This window comes from Ictalurus punctatus, chromosome 2 (genome assembly GCF_001660625.3).
Source record: "Ictalurus punctatus breed USDA103 chromosome 2, Coco_2.0, whole genome shotgun sequence".
Taxonomy (NCBI): Eukaryota; Metazoa; Chordata; class Actinopteri; order Siluriformes; family Ictaluridae; genus Ictalurus; species Ictalurus punctatus.
This window is the reverse complement of record NC_030417.2, coordinates 9,706,134-9,728,345: the sequence shown is the minus strand read 5'-3', so window position 1 is coordinate 9,728,345 and position 22,212 is coordinate 9,706,134. Positions and strand designations below refer to the sequence as shown.

General features: G+C 41.5%; 1 protein-coding gene across 1 annotated transcript; it reads left to right on the top strand.

Annotated features, from left to right (window-relative positions):
- The first annotated feature begins 3,576 nt into the window (after positions 1–3,576).
- mycn (MYCN proto-oncogene, bHLH transcription factor) lies at positions 3,577–8,401 on the top strand. Its single transcript, XM_017461775.3, has 3 exons — positions 3,577–3,722; positions 4,114–4,777; positions 6,564–8,401. Exons 2-3 carry the CDS (start codon positions 4,135–4,137, stop codon positions 7,274–7,276), a joined length of 1,356 nt encoding a protein of 451 aa, XP_017317264.1. The 5' UTR covers positions 3,577–3,722; positions 4,114–4,134; the 3' UTR covers positions 7,277–8,401.
- The last annotated feature ends 13,811 nt before the right edge of the window (positions 8,402–22,212 follow it).

Below are 22,212 nucleotides of genomic sequence, written 5' to 3'. Positions count from 1 at the left end.
AGTGCATTTTCTTTGTTTTTTTTCCCGGATGGAGGTCGGAAATCATGAGTTACTGTACAACCCCTAGTTGAATGAAGCAAAAGTAAGCAATAGTAAGTCGTCATAGTTTCACATAGTTTAAATGAGACTCAATATCTAAAGCATAACTTTGGTTACTAGGGAAAACAATGGAAGGCAAATAAAATTTTAAAGCAGTGTGAATCTAACTCTGAAAGCTTACAGATAATAGTTTTGCCGCAAATTATGCTTAAACACAAAAATATCCACGGAAGTGTCATGAAATCAGTAAGGGAACTCTGAACTACAGTTCCCAACAGCCACTGCTTCATTGTCACATGACCACCTGTACCTGATTCACGTTCCTGGTAATTAGCACTCTTGTATATATTCACAGTTTGCAGTGCACTCTTTGTCTCATGTTATCGTCTCACTATACCTTTGTCTATGCTGCTGTATTTTGTCTTTGCCACAGTGTTTTGTTTCCTTGTTGTGGAGTGTTTCGTATGTTTGTTGGTTATTAAATGTTTAAGAATCTGCGTTTGCTTCCGTATACATCTTTGCAACGTGACAGAACATGAGACCTATAACTCAGAATCAGCAGATAATCATGAAATACCTGGGCTTCACTCTACCACCTATGTTCGCGGAGAACTACGCTACACCAGCAGGAGGAGGAGCAACAAGCTGGGCTAGGTAAGCAGCAGGAGGACATGGAGGAGTCTGGGTACAAGTGGGAGCTTGTTGACTGGGCTGGTGCCATCTCCCACCCTACCTCCCCTATTGTGGATCTGGTCCAGCAGACGGAGGCAGTGGAGAACGTGAGTCAGCCTCCCTGCTTGTCTCAGCCTTTTGGATCAGCTGAGGACGTCGCTCAGTCGCCCTGGTTTTCTGAAGATGTTGCTACGTCTCCCGACATACCTAAGTGCTCCCTTCTGTTCACCAAACCCGTGCACAATGCTGCTGTGCCTGCCTGCTCCGCTGAGGAACTCGCCCTGCTTTTCTGCACCGCTGAGGGCATCGCTTGGCTTTACCGCTCCGCTGAGGAAGGCACACCGCTTTTCTGCCTGGCTGAGGATGTCGCTCTGCCTTCCTGCTCGGCTGAGGACGTCGCTCTGCCTTCCTGCTTGGCTGAGGATGTTACTCTGCCTTCCATGCTCGGCTGAGGATGTCACTCTGCCTTCCTGCTCGGCTGAGGACGTCGCTCTGCCTTCCTGCTCGACTGAGGATGTTGCTCTGCCTTCCTGCTCTGCTGCGGACATCGCTCTGCCATCCTGCTTCGCTGAAGACGTCATTCATCTTCTGCGCTGCGTGCCGTACGTCACTCCCCCTTCCTGCTCCGCGGAGAGCATCGTTCCTCCCTTTGGCCTCGCTCCCCTCTCTGTCCTCATGGAGAACCTCGCTCCCCTCTATGGCCTCGCGGAAATCTTGGAGCTTCCCTCGGGCCTCGCAGAGAACATCGCTCCCCTCTCCTGTCCTGCTGAGGAAGTTGTCCTGCTGTCCTGTCCCGCAGAGGAAGTCGCTCTGAGCTCCAGCCCTGCAGAGGAAGTCGCTCTGAGCTCCAGCCCTGCTGAGGACATCGCTCTGAGCTCCAGCCCTGCTGAGGACGTCGCTCTGACCTCCAGCCACGCTGAGGACATTGCTCTGCTTACCTGTTCCGCTGAGGACATTGCTCTGCTTACATGTTCCGCTGAGGTCGTTGCTCTGCGTACCTGTTCCGCTGAGGAAGGTGCGTTGCTTTCTTGCTCCTCTGAGGATGCCGCACTGTCTCCTGGTTCAGCTGGGGACATTTTGCCCAGGGGGCCAGGACTGCCAGTGGAAGAGAATGTATTTTGAAATACAGTTCCCAGCAGCCACTGCTTCATTGTCACATGACCATATAGCCACAGTTTGCAATGCATTCTTTATCTCACGTTATCGGCTCACTATACCTTTGTCTGTGCTGCCGTATTTTGTCTTTGCCAGAGTGTTTTTTTTCCTTGTTGTGGAGTGTTTAGTATGTTTGTTGATTATTAAATGTTAAGAATCTGCGTTTGCTTCCGTATACATCTTTGTAACCTGACAGGAAGCCCTTCGAGGCCATACATTATTATTTTTCTTTCTTTCTTGTTTTGTCATGATCATGAATTAATTTTCTCATGATCTCAACACAACAAAATAGTTGTTTTTTCATGATATCGACATAACAAAAGTTGTTTTCTTGTGATCACGACTTTTTTCTGTGTACCCGACATAACAACATGTTGCTTTTATTGTTCTGGAGGCAGCAAAAGCTTAGCACAATCCCACAGCTTCATGGATGAACATATTAGTTTTTATTTTGATCAGAGACTCCCTCAAGCTGAAATAGCTCTGTGTCTGTCAGTCACATAGGTGTCCGACACTTCAGAAGGAGGCTGTCAGGTCTACAACTTAATCTCCAGAGACAATATAGCCGCTCTGAACGTGTAGTCAGTTTCATTTACCCGGGACGTCTGCATGATTGCTACAGAATGATGTTTGAAAGATGCAGATTAAAATGCTTTTTGTTAAGTCAAGATGAGGAAACAAGAAAGAAAAAATAATGATAATAATAATAATAATAATAATAATAATAATAATAATAATTTTGCATGATGTCTTAGGGCTTTCATACATATCAGTTGCTTTTGGAGTTCATTTATAACCACTACCTCTCTCCCAAAAACAGGCCCAGTTTTTGCTGTCGTCTCACTAACTAATCTCCAATAGACAAGCACGATGGTACATTTTGACATCTTGTCCATTTCTTAAATAATAATTTTTAAAAATCACCGTTCCTCAGCTCTTCATGAGACATGAGATGTTAATGCTAACTCTTAAAAAAGAGTTGGCAGAGTTTTTTTTTTTTATTAAAAAAAATAAGCTTAAACAAATAGACTTACATGTGCTCATAAAAATAGATACTGTTACAGGTTAAGTTTTTGTTACTCCCCCCCCAAATAATTTCAGGTGTGTTTTATCAGAAATCTATCAGCCTACCTAGCTTGTATAAACTTTTTTGTGTTAACTTTTCCCCCACCTCCCCAAGAATACAATAGTTTTGTCACACGTACTAATTTTTAATATTTATTTTCTAAAGCTATTTTCTATATATACCCGTCTGCCCCGAGAGCCAGAGGTATCTTTGTGAGTTGGGGGTTGCAGCCTGTTAGGAGAAATGCACTTCTTGTCCACATGGAGGCACCGTGGACCCGACTCTATAGTGATGACCTCACTCTTCACTTCTCACTCCTGAGCTTTAACAATAAGAGATGCCTCGAGTCACATATATAAATATAAATATATATATATAAAAAACTGTAGTTCGTTTGTGTGGTCACGTCACGCGCATATGAACGTTTGGGACACTACATTAGGCTGGAATGAAACACCTTCGTGTTCTTGTTAAAGCATCCAAACAGGCCAGTGTTTCACAAAACCTGCATTAAAACTGCTTCACAGGCAGTCCGCAGTGGCCATAAATCAAACGGCTTGCGCTGGATTGGTTTCAAAGACCGTTAGCCCCGCCCCTTTGTGATGGGCGTGGTCTGCACGTCTAAGAAAAGTGCGCGCTCGTGGCGGTTGGAGAGAATGCAACTGTGCAGCGCGGCTCGCTCACACCGGGCGCAGTAAGGAGGCGCGAGACAGACGCTTGAACACCGCGTCTGGCTTCGAATAACACACACACACACACACACATACACACATACACACCACCAGCAGAGGTAGGAAACTCTTTCTTTTGGAATTTGAGTTTTCTGGGATTTGAGAGATTTTTTTTCCCTTCTTGGAGCGCGTGTGGAATTTTAGGATTTACTTATTGAAGCGCAGTGACTGTGTGTGTGTGTGTGTGTGTGTGTGTAAATGGTTTTGGGTGAAGAGGTTTATCTGACAGTTATGTGAAGGACTTGTATCATCTCAACTAACTCAAATAAGAGCCAGATATCCCAAGGGTGCCTTCAGATCAGCTTCTTCTGTACCTTCATCCTTTTGCATGAACTCCTTCATTTACACAATCGCGCGTTTATTGTAGAGCATACACATCTATAAATAACTCTCTCTCTCTCTCTCTCTCTCTCTCTCTCTCTCTCTCTCTCTCTCTCTCTCTCTCTCCAGTTTGTTGTTTTAAAGAACACAATGCCAGCCGTGATGAAAAACTCCGATCTGGAGTTCGACTCCTTCCAGCCGTGTTTCTACCCGGACGAGGATGATTTTTACTTGTGCGGCCCGGGAGAGGACATCTGGAAAAAATTCGAGCTTCTACCGACTCCGCCGCTGTCCCCGAGCCGCGCGGCGCTCGCGAGCGGTGATGCGGGGGTCGAGTGCGCGTCTCTGGGTGAGTTTGGACTCGGCGATCCGCTGGACTGGGCTTCTGAGCTGCTGCTTCTCCCGCCGCAGGACACCGAGGACGAAGCGTGGCGCGCACCGGAGAGCGACCTGTTCGGCGCGTGTGCGCTGGACGACCCGGTCATCCTGCAGGACTGCATGTGGAGCGGCTTCTCGGCGCGCGAGAAGCTCGAGCGCGCCGTCAACGAGAAGCTCGGCCGGACCGTTTCCTCGGTATCTGCCGCCGCCGCATCCGCTTCTGGATCTTCCGGACTTAAAAGCAGCGCTGTGAAGGCGCCCGAGTCGAACCGGGCTGCGACTGAGTGCGTGGACCCGGCTGTGGTTTTCCCCTTCCCCGTGAACAAAAGGAACGGAGGGCAGAGCGCGAGCCAGACGACGAGCGCATCTTTGGCTCAAGTGGACAGGCGAGCGGACGACACCCCGAGCGACTCCGGTGAGCAATAATAATAATAATCATGATGATGATGATAATAATCCACTCCGACATTACCATGAACAGGGGTTAACACTGATAACACTGTCACACACACACACACACACACACACACACACACACACACACACACACACACACACACACAATGAACTGTTTTTACGCACCATGTAAAGGACTGGTCAATTATTTCATTATTGCATTGTCTAAAAAAAATGCAATCACCTTACTGATATTTGCATCAGAATAAATGTTTAAAATGTATCTATAACATTGCTAATACAGATTGTTTAGGTCTGTGATGCGTTATGACCCAGTTTACAAGTGTTATTGGGTTAATTTGGAGAGATCACATGACAAACCCCTCAATCGGATTACTGGTGGGGTCAGTGGGTGCTGCTGCTCGTGCTGACGGTGGGCGCGTTATGTCAGAGCGCCGAGTCTATCCACATGTCCGCTAGGTGGCAATAAGAAAAATCTTGACTGGAATATGCTTGAAAACAAACAGCACAGCTCCTTTTGTGTAGAGATGGGATGTTTAAGGTGGAGATTTGGGGGGATTTTCCTCACAAACCTGTAGTCTGAAATCAACCTGATGTAGAAAACAATGTCCCATCGAGCATCAAAGGATTCTACACTTTTTCCTTCTGAGGAACCCTACAACTTAGAACCCTGCAACAAGAGGGTTCCCTCTCCCTTTTAGAAAAGGTCCTGGGTAGAACCCTTTTTTTTTTTCATTTTTCGAAAGACCCTTTTTTGTTAATCTGAGCCTTCATTTTTGGAGCTTGGTTAAACTTCTGTATGAGCGTGCCAATGCTGTGTTTTGTGGAGAATGTGGTCCGTTTAAGAAAATTGCCATTCCCGTGATACAATAAGGCACTTCCTGTCCAGACGAAGCCGTTGTTCCGTATGCAAATCCAGATCGGCCGCCTCACGTGAGAGTGCGTAGTGTGAGACCTGGCACAGAGTTCCGGCGTGTGGTCTGCATAAAGGTGGTGTAGTGTGTGTGTGTGTGTGTGTGTGTGTGGGTGTGTAAAGAGAGAAAGAGAGAGAGAGAGCGAAAGAGAGAAAGGCGAGCGTACCACTGTGGGCTCGACTTGGCAGGCAGAAAGACTTGCCGTAGGCTGCAGAATAATAATAATGGGGGGAAAAACACCAGCCGTCTCTCTTTACAGCTTTGAACGAGCGTGATCTTCCTTCAGCTGTCCGCCTGGAACAGCTCCAAGTCACGTGTCTCAGGGTTTGGCCAAAGCCCGCGAATAATCACTGCTTGCGATTACAACACTCCTGCACTCGCACTGTGTAGGCCTCTTTTTTTTTTTTTTTTTTTTTACAGCATTCTCTCCCCACCCGCTCCAAAATAAAACATAGCCTCTGGCAGAAGGGAAGGGAAAAAAAGAAGGAAAGAAAGAGATCTTTACTTTTCCGTAAAGCCGCCTGGTTCCGCCACACACAGACGGGTTCCTGTGGAGCACGTTTGAAGTGTGAGACCATGAGATTCCAGTTAATAGCAAACACACTTCATGAGCGGCTTAGCTGATAATCACCTCCATTATCTCTTATCAGAGTTAAAGTCTGTCAAAGGGCATGTTATCTGCTTACCTGAGCAAACCATGTATCTGTTCTCTCTCACACACACTTATACACATAAACACACACCTTCTTACACAAACACTTATTCATCAATACAACATACTTTCTCCTTGTTTTGTCTGGAATACACACTCTAGAAACATACTTTTGACTTCTGATTTTAACATGGTATCCTTTCTGTTCTTTCTTACAGACGACAATGATGACGGGGATGACGAAGACCAAGATGACGAGGAAGATGATGAGGAAGATGAAGAAGAAGATGAAGAAGAAGAAGAAGAGGAGGAGATCGATGTAGTCACAGTTGAGAAGCGGCGGTCCACTGCTAGCAAGAACTTCAACTCTCAGGCGACATCGTCAGCGAGCCGGCTAAATCCGGGCACGAGCCGGGCGCCCCAGGAGCTCATTTTAAAAAGGACGGCGGCTGCCTCCATCCACCAGCAGCAGCACAACTACGCAGCGCCTTCGCCGTACTCGGACGATTCGGACCTTCCCTCAGCTCCCCCGAGCAAAAAACACAGATCCGACAGCAGCGCTAGCTCCAGCACAATCTCCCAGCGTAGTGCTAAAACAAACACGTGCTTGCCGATCTCGCTGAACGGGACTCAGCGGCTCAGGAAAAGCGGCTCGGGCTCTGACTCGGAGGACAACGAGCGCCGCCGCAACCACAACATCCTGGAGCGGCAACGACGCAACGACCTGCGCTCCAGCTTCCTGACTCTACGCGATCAGCTGCCCGAGCTGGCTAAAAACGACAAGGCAGCCAAGGTGCTAATCCTCAAGAAGGCCACAGAGTACGTGGGTTCACTCGAGACCCAGGAGCACCGGCTTCGTCAGGAAAAGGACAAGCTCCAGGCGAGACGGCAGCAACTCCTCCGCCGCCTGGAGCACGCCAGAACTCGCTAGCCTGCTACATGCTAACCTTTAGCACTCACGGCTGCAAGCTAATTGGCTGAACAGCCCCCCAAAAAAACTAATTTACGGACACTCACTGCCGCCACTTTCTTTGCACATTTTTTGGACGTCTAGAATGTTTCGGGTTTACTTTTGTCATTCCAGTCACATCAAGGAAAAGAGAAAGTACAAGGATGGTCCCTTATTCCATCCTAATTTCTTATTGTTTTTGTTTTTTTTATGAAAAAAAAAAAAGGGTTTGCTGTCAGAATTGACGGACAAACCCCTTCCTCCCTCAGACTTTCGTAGAACTGCCATTCAGGAACGTGGAAGTCGACGAGGAGCACGCAATACAACACACACCCACTTTGCCTTCACTTTGCAAATGACACGAAAAAAAAAAGAAGCAAATAAAAGTTTTTTTTTTTTTTTAAATCAATATGAGACACGATTCAGGAGTCGGTTCAGTGGGACTCGACTCTCTCACACACCTCTGTTTCTGGTGCTTTTAACTCCAGATATACCTCTGAGCACCTTGATGTCAGTTAAGCAAAATACTATCAGTCTGCCTTGTTTTTTTGTACACAGAACTGTCTTTGGGTTTTTCTAAGAAAATAACTAGACTGGAAGTTTATATACCTTTATTAAGTACTGTATGACCTCGATTTACGAGGAACTTTGTAATATAATATGTTTTTTTATTTGTTTTTTTTTTTTTTTTCAGTTTCATATTATCGTTCTTTGTTCATCACATGATACTTACTAATTTGTACACCTATGCTTTAGTGTGCTTCTGATACATACTAAAATTTGATACTTATATTTTCGTATGAAAATGAGTTGAGTAGATATCACTATCTTGTTTTATCTCTTTGCTCTTTACGTTCATTTTTTTTTTTATTGTACAGAAATCTCTCTATCTACATTTACCTTCCTCCCTTGTTTGTTTATATATTTGTACCTCTCGGGTTCATAGAACTGGGTCAATGGGAATGTTTTTTTCTTCTCTCTCTCTCTCTCTCTCTCTCTCTCTCTTTCTCTCTCTCTCTCTTTCTTTTTCTAAGCGTACATTTTAGTGCTGCAACTCATAGCACTTTGAAATACCTCATTTTGAAAAATAAATAGAATTTGAAAACATGTTGTTTCTGACTAGAGTTCTCAACACACACACACACACACACACACACACACACACACTGTCCAACACTTCACACCTCCAGTACTCTCCTAGGAGAGTTTACAAGGTTAATATACACCATATACACCATCTAGGTCAATGAAAGAACAAAAAAGAGAGAAAGATTCAATTTGAGAGTCTAATGAGTCTCTCTCCCAAATGATTCTCTCTCAGCTCGCTTGAAATTAGCTCATCTTTCACGTTTGAATTCCATACAGTATGATTTCTCAAGAGGATACACGCTTATAGGGGTCATTACACCACTGTTCACATTTAAGCATCACGTCATCTACAGTATCACTCTTTTTCTCCATCATTTTTAATATTCTCTTTCTCTATTATTCATTATTCCACTCCTCCTGTTCGAGGCTCTTTCTAAAAGAAGGAAGAGAGTGTGTCCTTCTTTATTCTCTCTCTCTCTCTCTCTCTCTCTCTCTCTCTCTCTCTCAAACACACACACACACACACACACACACACACACACACACACACACAAACACAACACAAAGTGGTTGTAAAAGTATAGGGCACGCACAGATGCACTTCTAGGAACGCGCACACACAAAACACACACACGCTCTCTCACCAAGAGGCGACATTGAAGCGTGCTCTGCACACACACACACACACACACACACACGCACAAAACGCCGCTCCTTACCTCATTGTTCAGAGGGTCGCCATGGAAACTGGAGCAGCTGCAGCGTGGCGCACTTGGAGCGAGAGCGCATTTTATTCTGCGTGTGTATATGCGCGAGCGTGTGTGTGTGTGTGTGTTCTGTCCTTTTCTGTCCTTTGTGCCCAGGCTGTCGTGACTGGGGTGTCTAATATGGAGGAGAGAGAGAGAGTTTGTGACTCTGGGCCACATGGCGTGAAAGTGTGCTCTAACAGAGGGAAGAATAAACAAAATCAAGAAGGTAAAGGAAGAAGAGACAAAATGGAGAAAAATAAATGAGGATAGAGAGAAAAAAGAAAGAGAGAGAGAGAGTGAGAAAATAAACTCCTCTGGGAGTCTGCACAGTATGGAAAGATTACATAACAGTCTGAGATTTCTCTCTCTCTCTCTCTCTCTCTCTCTCTCTCTCTCTCTCTCTCTCTCTCTCTGTGTGTGTGTGTGTGTGTGTATGATCCGTAAGATGAAGTAACCATGGGAGACCCCACTGTACCATCTGGCTGATGGCTTATCTCACTTGGTTATCGAGAAAAAACAACAACAACTATAAGACAGAGACCAAGACAATAACGCCATCATGAATAAAGCCGTGTTCACGCTGCACGATTTTGGCCATGATTTGGTCATCTAAGACAAATTTTGGGAATCCTAAAAGATTCATATAATCCTAGGCCGAAATCTGTAGTCTTTTATTGCTAGTTTGACGAGTTCCCCGACAACAGATTAATGGCCGTTGAGATCAGATTTTTCCTCCGATTAAATTTTGGCGGTGTCGGAAGACTTGAGGCACTGTCCTGTAGTGTGGCTTCTCCTACTCCGTACGAGTCTTCGTGCGTGGGTCCGTTTTTCACGTCTTGACTGTCATGTAATCTGACATTAATGACAACTGAGATCCTACAGTGTGACATGGCTTACAGCGGGGATCACGTTCGTACAGTCTGACAAGCAACAGTCGCAAAGGGCTATTAAAAAAAATCGCAGAGTGTTCATCCGATTTAAAGCCTAGTTCACACTATACGATTTACAAGTCACCGAGCTCGCCTAAAAAAAACCTCGGCGCAAACTACTGTGAACTACTCAACGATGCATCAAAGAGGCTCGCCGACACATCGCCGAGGCATCACAGACTCCAGACAGATATTTGGCATGCTAAAAATCTGGAGCTGTCGTGCGACTCCACATCCTGCGGTGTGGAAAGTGTTGTCACTGGCAGTGATTGCGGCGACGGGCTACAGCCAATGAGAGAGCAAGGCATGGGGTGAGGTCACCGTGAGGAAGGGAAACCTGCGAAACCTATGGCAGAAGCATAAAGGGGAGAAGCTGTACAACCTTTTAATATTCAAATAAGAACAGGCTTGCCATAGCAAAACATTTTTTACTCACGTCCAACTCTCTCTGTAGCGCACACAATCCCTGCTGCCCGCGTGTGCTAATCCATTCTTTCACCCACTTTCTTTGTCTTTTCTTTTTTTGGGGATTCTTCAGCACACATCATTGCGCAAACACACCTCGCACCGCTTGTTTCTGTAACTCGTCCATATTCAAATAAACGACTCCTGTTTCGCATGTGGTTTTCACGCCATATAGCCGGGTGACTTCTTGTGTGTGTTTTCATGACAAAACATAGTTTGGACACAAGATAGACTCCAAACTAGGTTTTGTCACGAAAACACAGACAAGAAGTGACCCGGATATATGAGGTGAAAACCACTTGAAGCCTGGTGCTCACACTACGTGATTGCTCAGCGACAGCGGGTCACACGGTACACGGTCTGACAATGACTTGTCCGGTGACAGAGTCGTTGTCAGTGTGTGACCCCCTGTCTCTGAGCAATCACATAGTGTGAACACCACAACGACTTCAAGACTTACGATTACAACACAGCAAGTCGTGTAGTCTGAACAGCACAGCGATCCGCCGACGTTCCAAGTCATGTAGTGTGAACTAGCCTTAAAGCAATAGAGCTGCATAGAGAGACAGAGACCAGATATGAAACACTCACACACTCTCTCTCACACACACACACACACACACACACACTGTCTCTCTCGTTCTTGCTCTCTCTGTGTCAAACATATGGTTGTTTTTTAATCACTGATTAACACGCATTAGCTTCAGAATGGCTGTCCTTCATCACTATATAATAAGGTTAATAATGACAACTCCATGTCTCTGTGTGTGTGTGTGTGTGTTTGTGTTTGTGTTTGTGTGTATGTTAACCTTTGAATATTGAACTATATACAAACGGTTGATTCTGTAGTTCATTAGTGGTATGACTGTTTCCGTGTGAACAGGGAATCAGAAATATAATACAGTATTGTTATTCAACTTGTGGAGTTTTTTTAATGCTTTTTTTGCAGAAAGCTACTTGAAAGGGCGAAATCATAATCGCGTGAAATTGTTTTGCACGCTGTTTCACAGTGATGTTTGTTGGTAAATGAGACCTTTTATCTGTACTTATGTTTGACGCACGCGAATCGAAGACGGCTTTGGTGGAATGCATGTTGTAATGGTGTCACATGGAGCGTCTTGCCCAAATCTACGGAAAATCTGAGGTAATTTTCAAAAAATGACAAGCTCCTCGGAATATTGTGGAGTTTCCTTGATTTTGAGTTCATTTCTGCGATCGAAAAATCGCGAAATCCTATATGGACTGATTATTCTTATTTAGTTTAGTTGATGCAGTCACAAAAAAAGTTCATACGATATGTTTATATAAAATAAACATTTTATAACCTAATATTGGACTCTCATTAGTGCCACGTGGGACTCAGTCAGAGGAAAGTCTTTCTGTGCTCCTCTGATAAATTAAACTCCGAATTTAACTTGTGTGAAAAATTGGAATATCGCATAAAACATTTGTGAATAAAGCACCATTTCCATCCCATGTATTCAAGAGAACAAAATCGTCGCTTCTGGGGAAACTGGTGCAAAACTATCAATACAAATGGAAGCTGTTGAAACCAAGGAAGCCACTGTGGCTCTTTGTCCCAACATGATAAATGACGGGATCGGATGCGGATGCCTGATATTTGGGAAGGGAATCGTGTAAAACAGTTCTGGGAGGTAATTATACCAAATGATTTCGATCACAGACTTCAGAATGATAAAAAAAAAAACAATATTTGAGATGCTGTGCACCCCCTTGCACTCCAGTTCTCACAGTTCACACATTGCCATTGCGCTGTATAAGTTGGCCACATGGACTGAATATCCACTCACATCAGCCAATTATCAAATCACATGATTTGTTGAGGCAAAGTCACTTTTTTAGTGCGCATTGAGGAATTTAAACGGTAAACGTGTTTCCATTGTAGTTTAGTGCGCATGTCTTCTTATCGGATAATTATTGACAATTATCCAGCTCAATTAAAAAGTTTTTTTATGTGCATTTTTTGAGATTGTATTCTCATCCGGTGTTTCCATTCAGCGTTAAATGTATTTTTTTTTAAATAACACGATATTCCAAAATTCACAGCAAAATATGTGGATGGAAACATAGCTACAAACAACTAATCAAGACCTCACAACACTCTCTCATGCTAATGATAAGAAAGCTAACAGAGGAACCATCTGTCACTCGAAATGAGTTGCAGGACGAGCTGAAAGCAGCAGCAACAACAGTGAGAACGATAATCAACAAACTGCAACACTGTTCAACAACTGTTCCTTCACCTCACACAAAAGCAGTTCCAAAATACACCAAAAAGCACCAAAATACTGAATAGAAAATAACACCCCTGAATAAACCGAATGAATGATTAATTAATTATGTAAGAAACTGGGCTGCCTTATTATTGGAAAATAATCAAATACAAAGTCCAATAAAAGTATCTCCAATAAAAGAGTTTTATTTGTCTTATACCACAGCAAATCAGTATTTTCATCAGTGGAAAAGGAGTCAAAGAAAGATGGAAAGAAAGCTCGATGGAGAGTTAGGATAAAGAGGAAGAGACTGGACAAGCATCCAGCCCTTTTAATCCACCGGGCTCTGTAAGAGCTGAGCTAATCCCCAGAAACATGCAGCACTGCCACCCAAACAAAAGCATGCCAGTGTTAATATGCCCCTGTCCAACAGGGCACCGCCGACAGAGGGGTGGAGGTACCATCTGTCTCACGTCAGATGCTGAAAGGAGAAACCGAGGCTGAACGGTGTGTGTGAGTGAAGAGAGGTGGAAGTCATAGGTGATCAAAGTTTAACCAATTGTTTCGTGATTAGCATACAGATGGTTGAACGTGCTCTCTCTCTCTCACTCTATCACTCTCTCTCTCTCTCTGTCTCACTCTGACAGTACATCGTCTCGTTCATTTCTCTTTCAGTGCTAATAGTTCACACACTGTCTCTCTCAATTATTAGTATTGTGTCTTTTAGTTTAGTTTAATTTTTCGTACACACACACACACACACACACAAAACATAAACATTCAGTGAAGAAGATTCACAAATGATGCTGCACATTTTCTTGTATAAATACACTGTAACACAAGAAGCTGTGAAAGAGAACTTAGCTGATTTGATATAATGTATTTTTCCTGCTGGATTAATGAGGTGTCCACCGTGTCCACTGAAATGTACAGTATGTGTGTGTGTGTTGACCTGTAATATGGACTCCAGATGTTGCCAGGACACTTAGTGTCATAATTCCAAGTTCCACGTTGACCATTTTTTACTGTTCAGATCGAGTTTGTGGCTCGTGTGCAAATGTGACAAATATATGTTATAATGAACATTAGACTACATATATCATACTAAATATATGAAAGAATCCCTGCTCCCAGGAGCCAAACATGACCCATCAAGCCAAAAAAACTTTAAACACATTTATTTCTTTCTTTAAGACACAGGTAAGGCCAAAAGTTTGCATACTACATCTAGGCTAAAGATATTCGGTCTTACTTTTGTCACAACTCAGCACATTTCTTTGGACAAGTCAATTACAGCAACTACTTGGTACACATCAGGGGTAACTTTAAAACAATTGATTAACATTAACAACAATTTTATTTCAGATTTATCAGAAATCCAGGGGATCAAATTTTTACATTTGAAATTTTAATTAAATGATTTTCAGAAGCCTCTAATTGGCCAAGTGTTATAATTAGGAGTTAATCAGGAGTGTACCTGTGGCTACAATTAGAGCGAGTGACTTTTGGCTATTGATACCATGGGAAAATCAAAGCAACTCAGCCAAGATCTCCGAAAACAATTGTGGACCAACAAGTCCTCCTTAGAAGCAATTTCCAAACAACTGAAGGTACCATGAGTATCTGTACAAACAATTGTGTGCAAATATAAAAATCTTGGGAGCAAACAGACAATTCAGGAAAGAGCCACAAATGACCTTCCAGGGATGAACAAACCTTGGTCCAAAAGGTTCACCTGAACTCCAAGACAACAACAAAGGAACTGGTGGAGGAGTTGGAGGCATCAAATACCAAATGTACAAGTACATCCACCATTAAGGGCCTGTTTACACTAGTGTGTTTTCATTTTTAAAATGCATAACTTCTGCTACAGTTATGCATGTCGTCTACACTACTCCGCCATTTTTGACCCTCAAAAACGGAGACTTTTGGAAACGCCGAAGATCCCGTTTTAGTTTGAAAACTCTGGGCTCACATTTCAGTGTAAACAGACCAAAACGAAGAAAAAAGTGGCTGCCCATATTTGCCCCCTGATTGGGTTTTCTGGATCATTGCGTATCCTTCCCTGATTCGTTTCAAGTGGCGTAAGCCCTACATGGAACGCCGGTTTGTTGTGCCTGCCGGTGACTAGCATTGTTGTACCTTACACTTGTATGTGCATACCCGGTGTACATGAATGGTCATGTGACATGTGTTTGCAGTCGTGTAGTGTAGACGGAGATCGTTTCTGAAACACAGCAGAAACGCCATTGTGGACGAGGATCGTTTTTATTTTAAAATGCCGTTTTATAAGGAAAACGCACAAGTGTAAACAGGGCCTAAGAGTGTCCTACATCTGCATGGCCTGATGGCACACAGTGAAGAAGCTCCTACTCCAAGACTAGCATAAAAAGCCAGATTGAAGGTGATCACCAGCCTCAGCTGCTCAGATGAAACAAAAATGTAACTGTTTGACCATAATTATCAGCATTATGTATGCAGGAAAAAGAGTGAGGCTTATAGTGTGAAGAATACCATCCCATCTGTGAAGCATGGTGGTGGCAACATCATGTTGTGGGGTGTTTTATTAGAAAGCAGTTATAGCTGTTAGAAACTGCTTTCTAGAGAGAAAAGAGATGATGGAACAACTGTTTATAGCTGATATAACATAAGTGATAACATGTTTTGTGGATGCTTCACAGCTTTAAACATAACTGTAAACCTGTAAACTGTATATGTAACTTCTGTTTAGAGTTCTCATCGCCTGAAAATCATTCACTGCTGCTAAAGATGGCCCCACATGGACATAATCAGGAGACTACTGTGGATGGTAACACATAGAAATCATAAGGAAGGCTGTGGATGTTCTTCCCTGGACAGCCTTAGAACAGAATTGCTACAAATAGTTTGCACTCAAGTCTCTATCATTGAACAGTTAATAACTTTAGCTCAATACAATAAATAAACAGTTATGGAAGAGAAATGATTTATAATCGCACTATTTGTTGTCACCCAAATGAGGATGGGTTCACTTTTGAGTCTGGTTCTTCTCATGGTTTCTTCCTCATGCTGTCTCAGGGAGATTGTCTTTACCACCTTCACCACTGGCTTGCTCATTAGGGATACATTTATAATTTAAAAATTTATATCTGGAATTTTGTAAAATTGCATTGAATTAAACCAGGGTGCATGGTGGCTTAGTGGTTAGCACGTTCGCCTCACATGCTAGTCTCACACCTCCAGGGTTGGGGGCTTGATTCCCACCATGGCCCTGTGTGTGCAGAGTTTGCATGTTCTCCCCGTGCTGCGGGGCTTTCCTCCGGGTACTCCGGTTTCCTCCCCCAGTCCAAAGACATGCATGACATGCATGCAGTCCAAAGACAGGCTGATTGACATGTCCAAAGTGTCCGTAGTGTATGATTGTGTGTGTGTGTGTGTGTATGTGATTGTGCCCTGCGATGGATTGGCACCCTGTCCAGGGTGTACCCCGCCTTGTGCCCCATGCTTCCTGGGATCGGCTCCAGGTTCCTCAAGTGGTATAGAAGATGGATGGATGGATGGATGGATGGATGAATTAAACCAAGTACTATGCATTAATTGATTATTAATTTTTTAAATAATTGCAATTGGCAAATTGCTGAAAAATAACAGGATTAAAACACTTCATGACATGCTGTTATTGGAAAATAATCAACTGCAGTCACAGTAACTCCACTTTGCATCAAGTTGCATCACACCACTTTATTCATTTATTTATTGGCAGCGCAACAATTGTCCTTAGACTTCTATAAGTTTGGAATATATTTTTTTGACAACGGAAAGAAAGAAAGAAAGAAAGAATGTTTGATTCTCTAAATGATCCCCCAGGATGGACAGACCCGAACATTATTTTTTTTTCCAGAGCGACAGCTTTTAGAATTACACAATCCTTTGGCTGAGGGTCAAAGGTCATGGTAGCATTGTTCCCATGTCCTACTCTGACAGTTATCTGTCTGTTTGATCACACACATCAGCCCAGAGCTCCACAGACACATTTAGGGCAGATCTCAGAGGGAAGCAACATAATGAACACTAAAAATGGAAGTTAGTTTAAGTTAACAAGAAGCGTCAAGTTTTCAGTTTTAAGGAAGTTTTTTTTTTCCCTATATGAGTGTCACTTATCTTGTTGGCTGGGCATAGTGTGTGTGCTGCTTCACAGAAAACACGATATAAAATTGCCAGTTTAGCTATTTGTTCAACATTTTATCACATATAAATAATATAAGGAAAAAACATTCAATATATAAAATACATTTAGCTTTTACATTTAATATTTACATTCATTTACATTATTTATAAGATTTTTTTTTAAAATAACGTTAGGTATAGCAAAACTTTTCGCTATTATTTTACATTAATCACTCAATGTAATCGTGTCATAATGGCCTCAAACCTTAAAAAATTAGGCAGAAAAGAATATTAAACTTTTTTAAAATTTGGCGTCCATAAGTACCGTAGGTTATTAAAACTTTAAACAAAAAAAATCTGATTAATGCTTAACAGTGCTGTGAAAAATTAATCAACTCATCCTGATTTCTTCTGTTTCAGTGTATATCTCACAGTAAATAGTTTTAGATCTTCAAACAATCTTCAAAGGCAATCTGAGTAACACACAATACAGTTTCTATTTATAATTTTTTTATTGAAGCAAAAAAAAAAAAGTCATTCAACACCTATCACACATGTGAAAAACTAACTGTCCCCTTAAACTTAAAATCTGGTTGTGCCACCTTCAGCAGCAATAACTGCAACCAAACACTTCCGATAACTGGAGATCAGTCTTTCACAGCGCTGTGATGGAATTTTGGCCCTTTATACTTTGAAAAACAGCTTTAGTTCAGCCACACTGGAGGGTTTTCGAGCATGAACTGTTCGTTTAAGGTCTTGCCACAGCATCCCAATTGGTTCAAGTTAGTACTTTGACCAGGCCACGCCAAAACTTTAATTTAGCTTTTTTTGAGTCATTCAGAGGTGGACTTTCTCCTATGCTTTAGATCATTGTCTTCCTACATAATCCAGTTGTGCTTGAGTTTTAACTTACGGACTGAAGACCGGACATTCTCCTTTAGGATTTTCTGGTAGAGAGCAGAATTCATGTTTGCCTCAATTATTGCAAGTTTCCCAGGCCCTGAAGCAGCAAGGCATCCCCACACCATCACACTGCCACCACCATGCTTGACCGTAGGTATGATGTTCTTTTTGTGGAATTTAGTGTTTGGTTTACGCGAGATGTAACGAGATCCCTGTCTTCCAAACAGTTCCACTTTCGACTCATCAGTCCACAAAACATTCTCCCAAAAGTTTTAAGTGTTGATTTGATTGAACAGGGTTTGTAGTAATCAGGTCTGGTTGCGTCTAGTCCAGCTGAACCCCATTATGAATGCAGTTTCATAGATTTGTGGAATTAGTAACTATGGGGACAAATACATTTTCACACAGGCCCAGTTGGTATTGGATAACTTTTTTGCTTCAATATAAACATTATCATTTAAAAACTGTATTTTGTGTTTACTAATGTTGCCTTTGTTTTATCTTAGATTTTGTTTGAATGTCTGAAACAATTTAGTATGAGAGATACACAAAAACAGAAGAAATCAGTATGGGGCAAAACACTGTACATTAAGATTCCCTTAATTAATATTAAATAATGCATTAAGTATTAATAACAAATGATAAAGTTCTGCATTAATAAACACATTACTGATGAATTCTTGATTCTGATTGTCAGAAATCACAGGTTTATATTAATATTCTCATTCTAATGTGTTATTTTTTTCTATAGTTACAGCTCATACACAGCGGTTGATTATTTTTTTTTATAACAGCACACCAAGTCTCATTTTATTCTTTAGTTATCACATAAATTAATTAGCATTTGTTTAAAAAAAAAAAACAAACAAAAAAAACTATCAAAAACATTACATTGTACATTGACTTATGTTTATTCAATCCATGTTCATATAAATGAATAAAAAGTAAATCACAGATTTCCACTACATGTTGTTAACATTCTGAATTCTACAGATGTACATATATGTAAATAATAAAACTATTCATTTAATTCAGAATTACTTTATTATTAATTTCTGAATTGTGCCACTCAACAACCACAAACGTTCATTAGTGTGTTGTTCATATCTCTCATTATGGGCTTCATTTTACTCATTCATGGTGTAAACATTGGTTACTGCAGGTGTTATTTGGGTCATTATTTAAAAAAAAAAAATCAGTTAAAGGCATTATACACAAGCATTAGTTACTTTGTTCATGTTGGTGATGTTATTTTGAAGTCTTCTTGTGTGTTAATTAGTGTGTTAGTGTTGTGTTAGTGTAAATGTTGTGAAATCTGTATGTATAAATGACTAACGGTCCTACGAAAGAACAACAATAACAATAGTTTAGACTAAAGGTCTTAAAAAAACAACAATAGCAATAGTTTTTCAGAAAGTACATTTAGTATTTATCGGTATGATATTAGAAGAAGACTTTAGGCAAGCTGAACGGGGGTAAAAGTGAAATGTATCCATTGTTGGAAAGCTGCAGTAACTTTGTGCATCCGGATAGCAGTGTGTGAATGCTGCAGTCTGGTGGAGTGAATACAGATTACAGGCCTGTCTGACCAGCTGATAGATCACACTACAATTAAATCACAGATGCCCTTCACTGTACGCACAACACACACACACACACACACACACACACACACACACACACACACACACACACACAGAGAATTCGTAAATGTAAAACAAAGACTGGTCTTTTTTTAATGGTGCCGAATATCGTTTTCACATACAATTTTCATTAATTAGAGTGTCTTCTATTTACAACTATAATCGGAGTGGCAGTTATTCTGCTTTATCACTGAAAATAATAACGCACGCTATAATATTGACATTTATACAAACGGTACTATGGTTAAGGCTCTGGTTTACTAACCAGAAGGTCAGACATTCAAGCCCCAGCACTGGCAATCTGCCTTCGAGCAAGGCCAACTGTCTGTAACCTGTTAGTTTCTTAAGGACTGTTCCACAGATGCATGAGCAATAATTGTTTATGGTTCATTGAACAAGCATGAAAAACATTGTTTAAACACTTTCCAATAAAGATCTGTAAAGCGTGAAGCTTATTTGGATTTTACAAAATTATCTCCTAACATCCAAACATATCCTACAGTAATTATATATATATATATATATATATATATATATATATATATATATATATATATATATATATATATATATATATATATATATATATATATAATTCTATCCCCAATGCAAATCAGGCTTATTGTCAAAATGTACAGACTTTCAGCTGTTTGCAATGAACAAATCAAACAAAAGCGATTGAAATTGTTCAATACTACGAATGCTTCAAGTGGTTTCCCCAAATTCAACTGACAATGCAACTTACAATGACTTCACCAGTTGAAAAATTATTCAACCCCTGAATAGAATCCCTCACAACAGCACAAATATGTAAAACAGGTATTGTCTCAAGCACACCTGATGCAACTAATCAAGGGCTTCATTAGTTTCATCAGGTGTGCTTGAGCTGGAACACATGAAATACCTGAACTGGCTAGGGGCAGTATGAACAAGGCAGAAAAAGGAAGCTATCAATGGCTGCGAGCAGATTTCTGAGAAGGCAGGTTGTGAAAAACTCTCGAGTGACTGCAAAAAACCTGCATCAACACTTGGTGGAAACAGGCACTGAGGTTTCATTGAGTACAGTAAAGCGCATACTAAACACACAACAGTTCCATGCCAGAGCTCCAAGGCATATATCACTACTGACCCAAAAGCACAAGAAAAGTCGGCTCAAAATCATATAAATAAGCCACAGAAGTTTTGGGATTCTATTCTGGAACTTTTCAGCTTGATGGATCAGCGGTATGTCTGGAGGAGGAAGAATGAAGAAAGAACACTCTGTCCACAGTCAAGCATGGTGGTGGCACAGTGATGCTCTGGGGCTGTTTTGCATCCTCTGGCACTGGAAACCTGGAGCGTGTGGAAGGCAAGATGGATTAATTGAAGGATCAGGAAATCCTAGGAGAAAACGTCATGCTGTCTGTGAGGAAGCTGAAGCTTACTTGTTAAGATAACAATGAATTAATGACTGTCTCCCTGCCACACTTGAAACGTGTGCAATTTGTTAGCATTAATTTTTTTTTTGTGCAAACTCAAAAAAAAAATGTATATATTTTTGTTGTCATTAAGACAGATTGAAAGCAGTAATAAAGCATGAAGCTTGTTGTTATGACATGCTGCTAAATGTAACTCTACTCTGTACTCTCTCTCTCAGCCTATATAACTGTGGGGGTGCGACATCAAATCATTGAAATGTCAGTTTGAGCTGGAGCACACAATATAGCGTGATACAATAACAAAACAGGTTAATTTGTATTTTCATATACTTTTAATAAAATAAAAGTTCTACATATAATTGTATGTCCCTTTTTTTCTAAAACCATTTTTTGATAGGAAACTAGTTGAGGTGCTGATGACATGAAATCAAAAATATTAAATGGCAATGGCAAGATGTAATAGTGGTATTTTTTGTTACATTTATGTTGCCATTGGTTTATGTAGGTTAAATATTAAATTAACAGCTCAGTGTTGAGTTTACAATTGCTATTTCAAATCTTTTTTCAATTTAATTACTTTCTGGATTCGGCCTGACTCGAATTGGACTCGGCCATTAAGGATTCAGACTTAAGTCCAATTCTGCCCCTTTTGGAGTTGGAGTCGGACTTGGACTCGATTGGTTAAGGATTTGGTCTCGACTTGAACGCGACAAAGGTGGACTCAGACCCAACACTAAAAGTCCCTTCCTCCCTTTCAAACCCGTTTCTTTTCACATTGACCAAAGGGCCAAGGTCAAGGCCTCACACTGACATCCACCCCAGATTATTTTTCTTATCAATCAAGTAACATGTTCAGTCACATAATATGCCCAGATCAATTATGTTAATCCAACAAAAACGCTTCCTACACATTTTTATTATTCGATTTATTCTTGAAGAGGATTATTGAATTAGTGTATTTGATTAGGTGTTGTTTTCCAATGCAATCTGCTCTGCAGATGTTGAACTTGACCTACCACAGCTTGTCCTAGGTCAGAAGTCACTAATCAGTGACTTTATTGACTACTATTAGCATTTTTCCCATCAGTCAGCAGCTCTTCCTGGATTTTAATTTCAACTGAACTACGTCATGTGAGTAATTACTTGTCTTTCTGTAGAATAATGGAATTCATGTGGTGCTGGTTGGATGGTTTTCTGCATTCTGGTGCGTGTATCGGGTCAGAGCCCTAATCTATGTAACTGTCAGCCTGTGAACAGGGAATTTATTAGACTTTTATCTCACTGGACATTTTAATTCAGTTCACTCACTGTCAAGAGGGAAGATCAGCGTAAAGAATTCCTA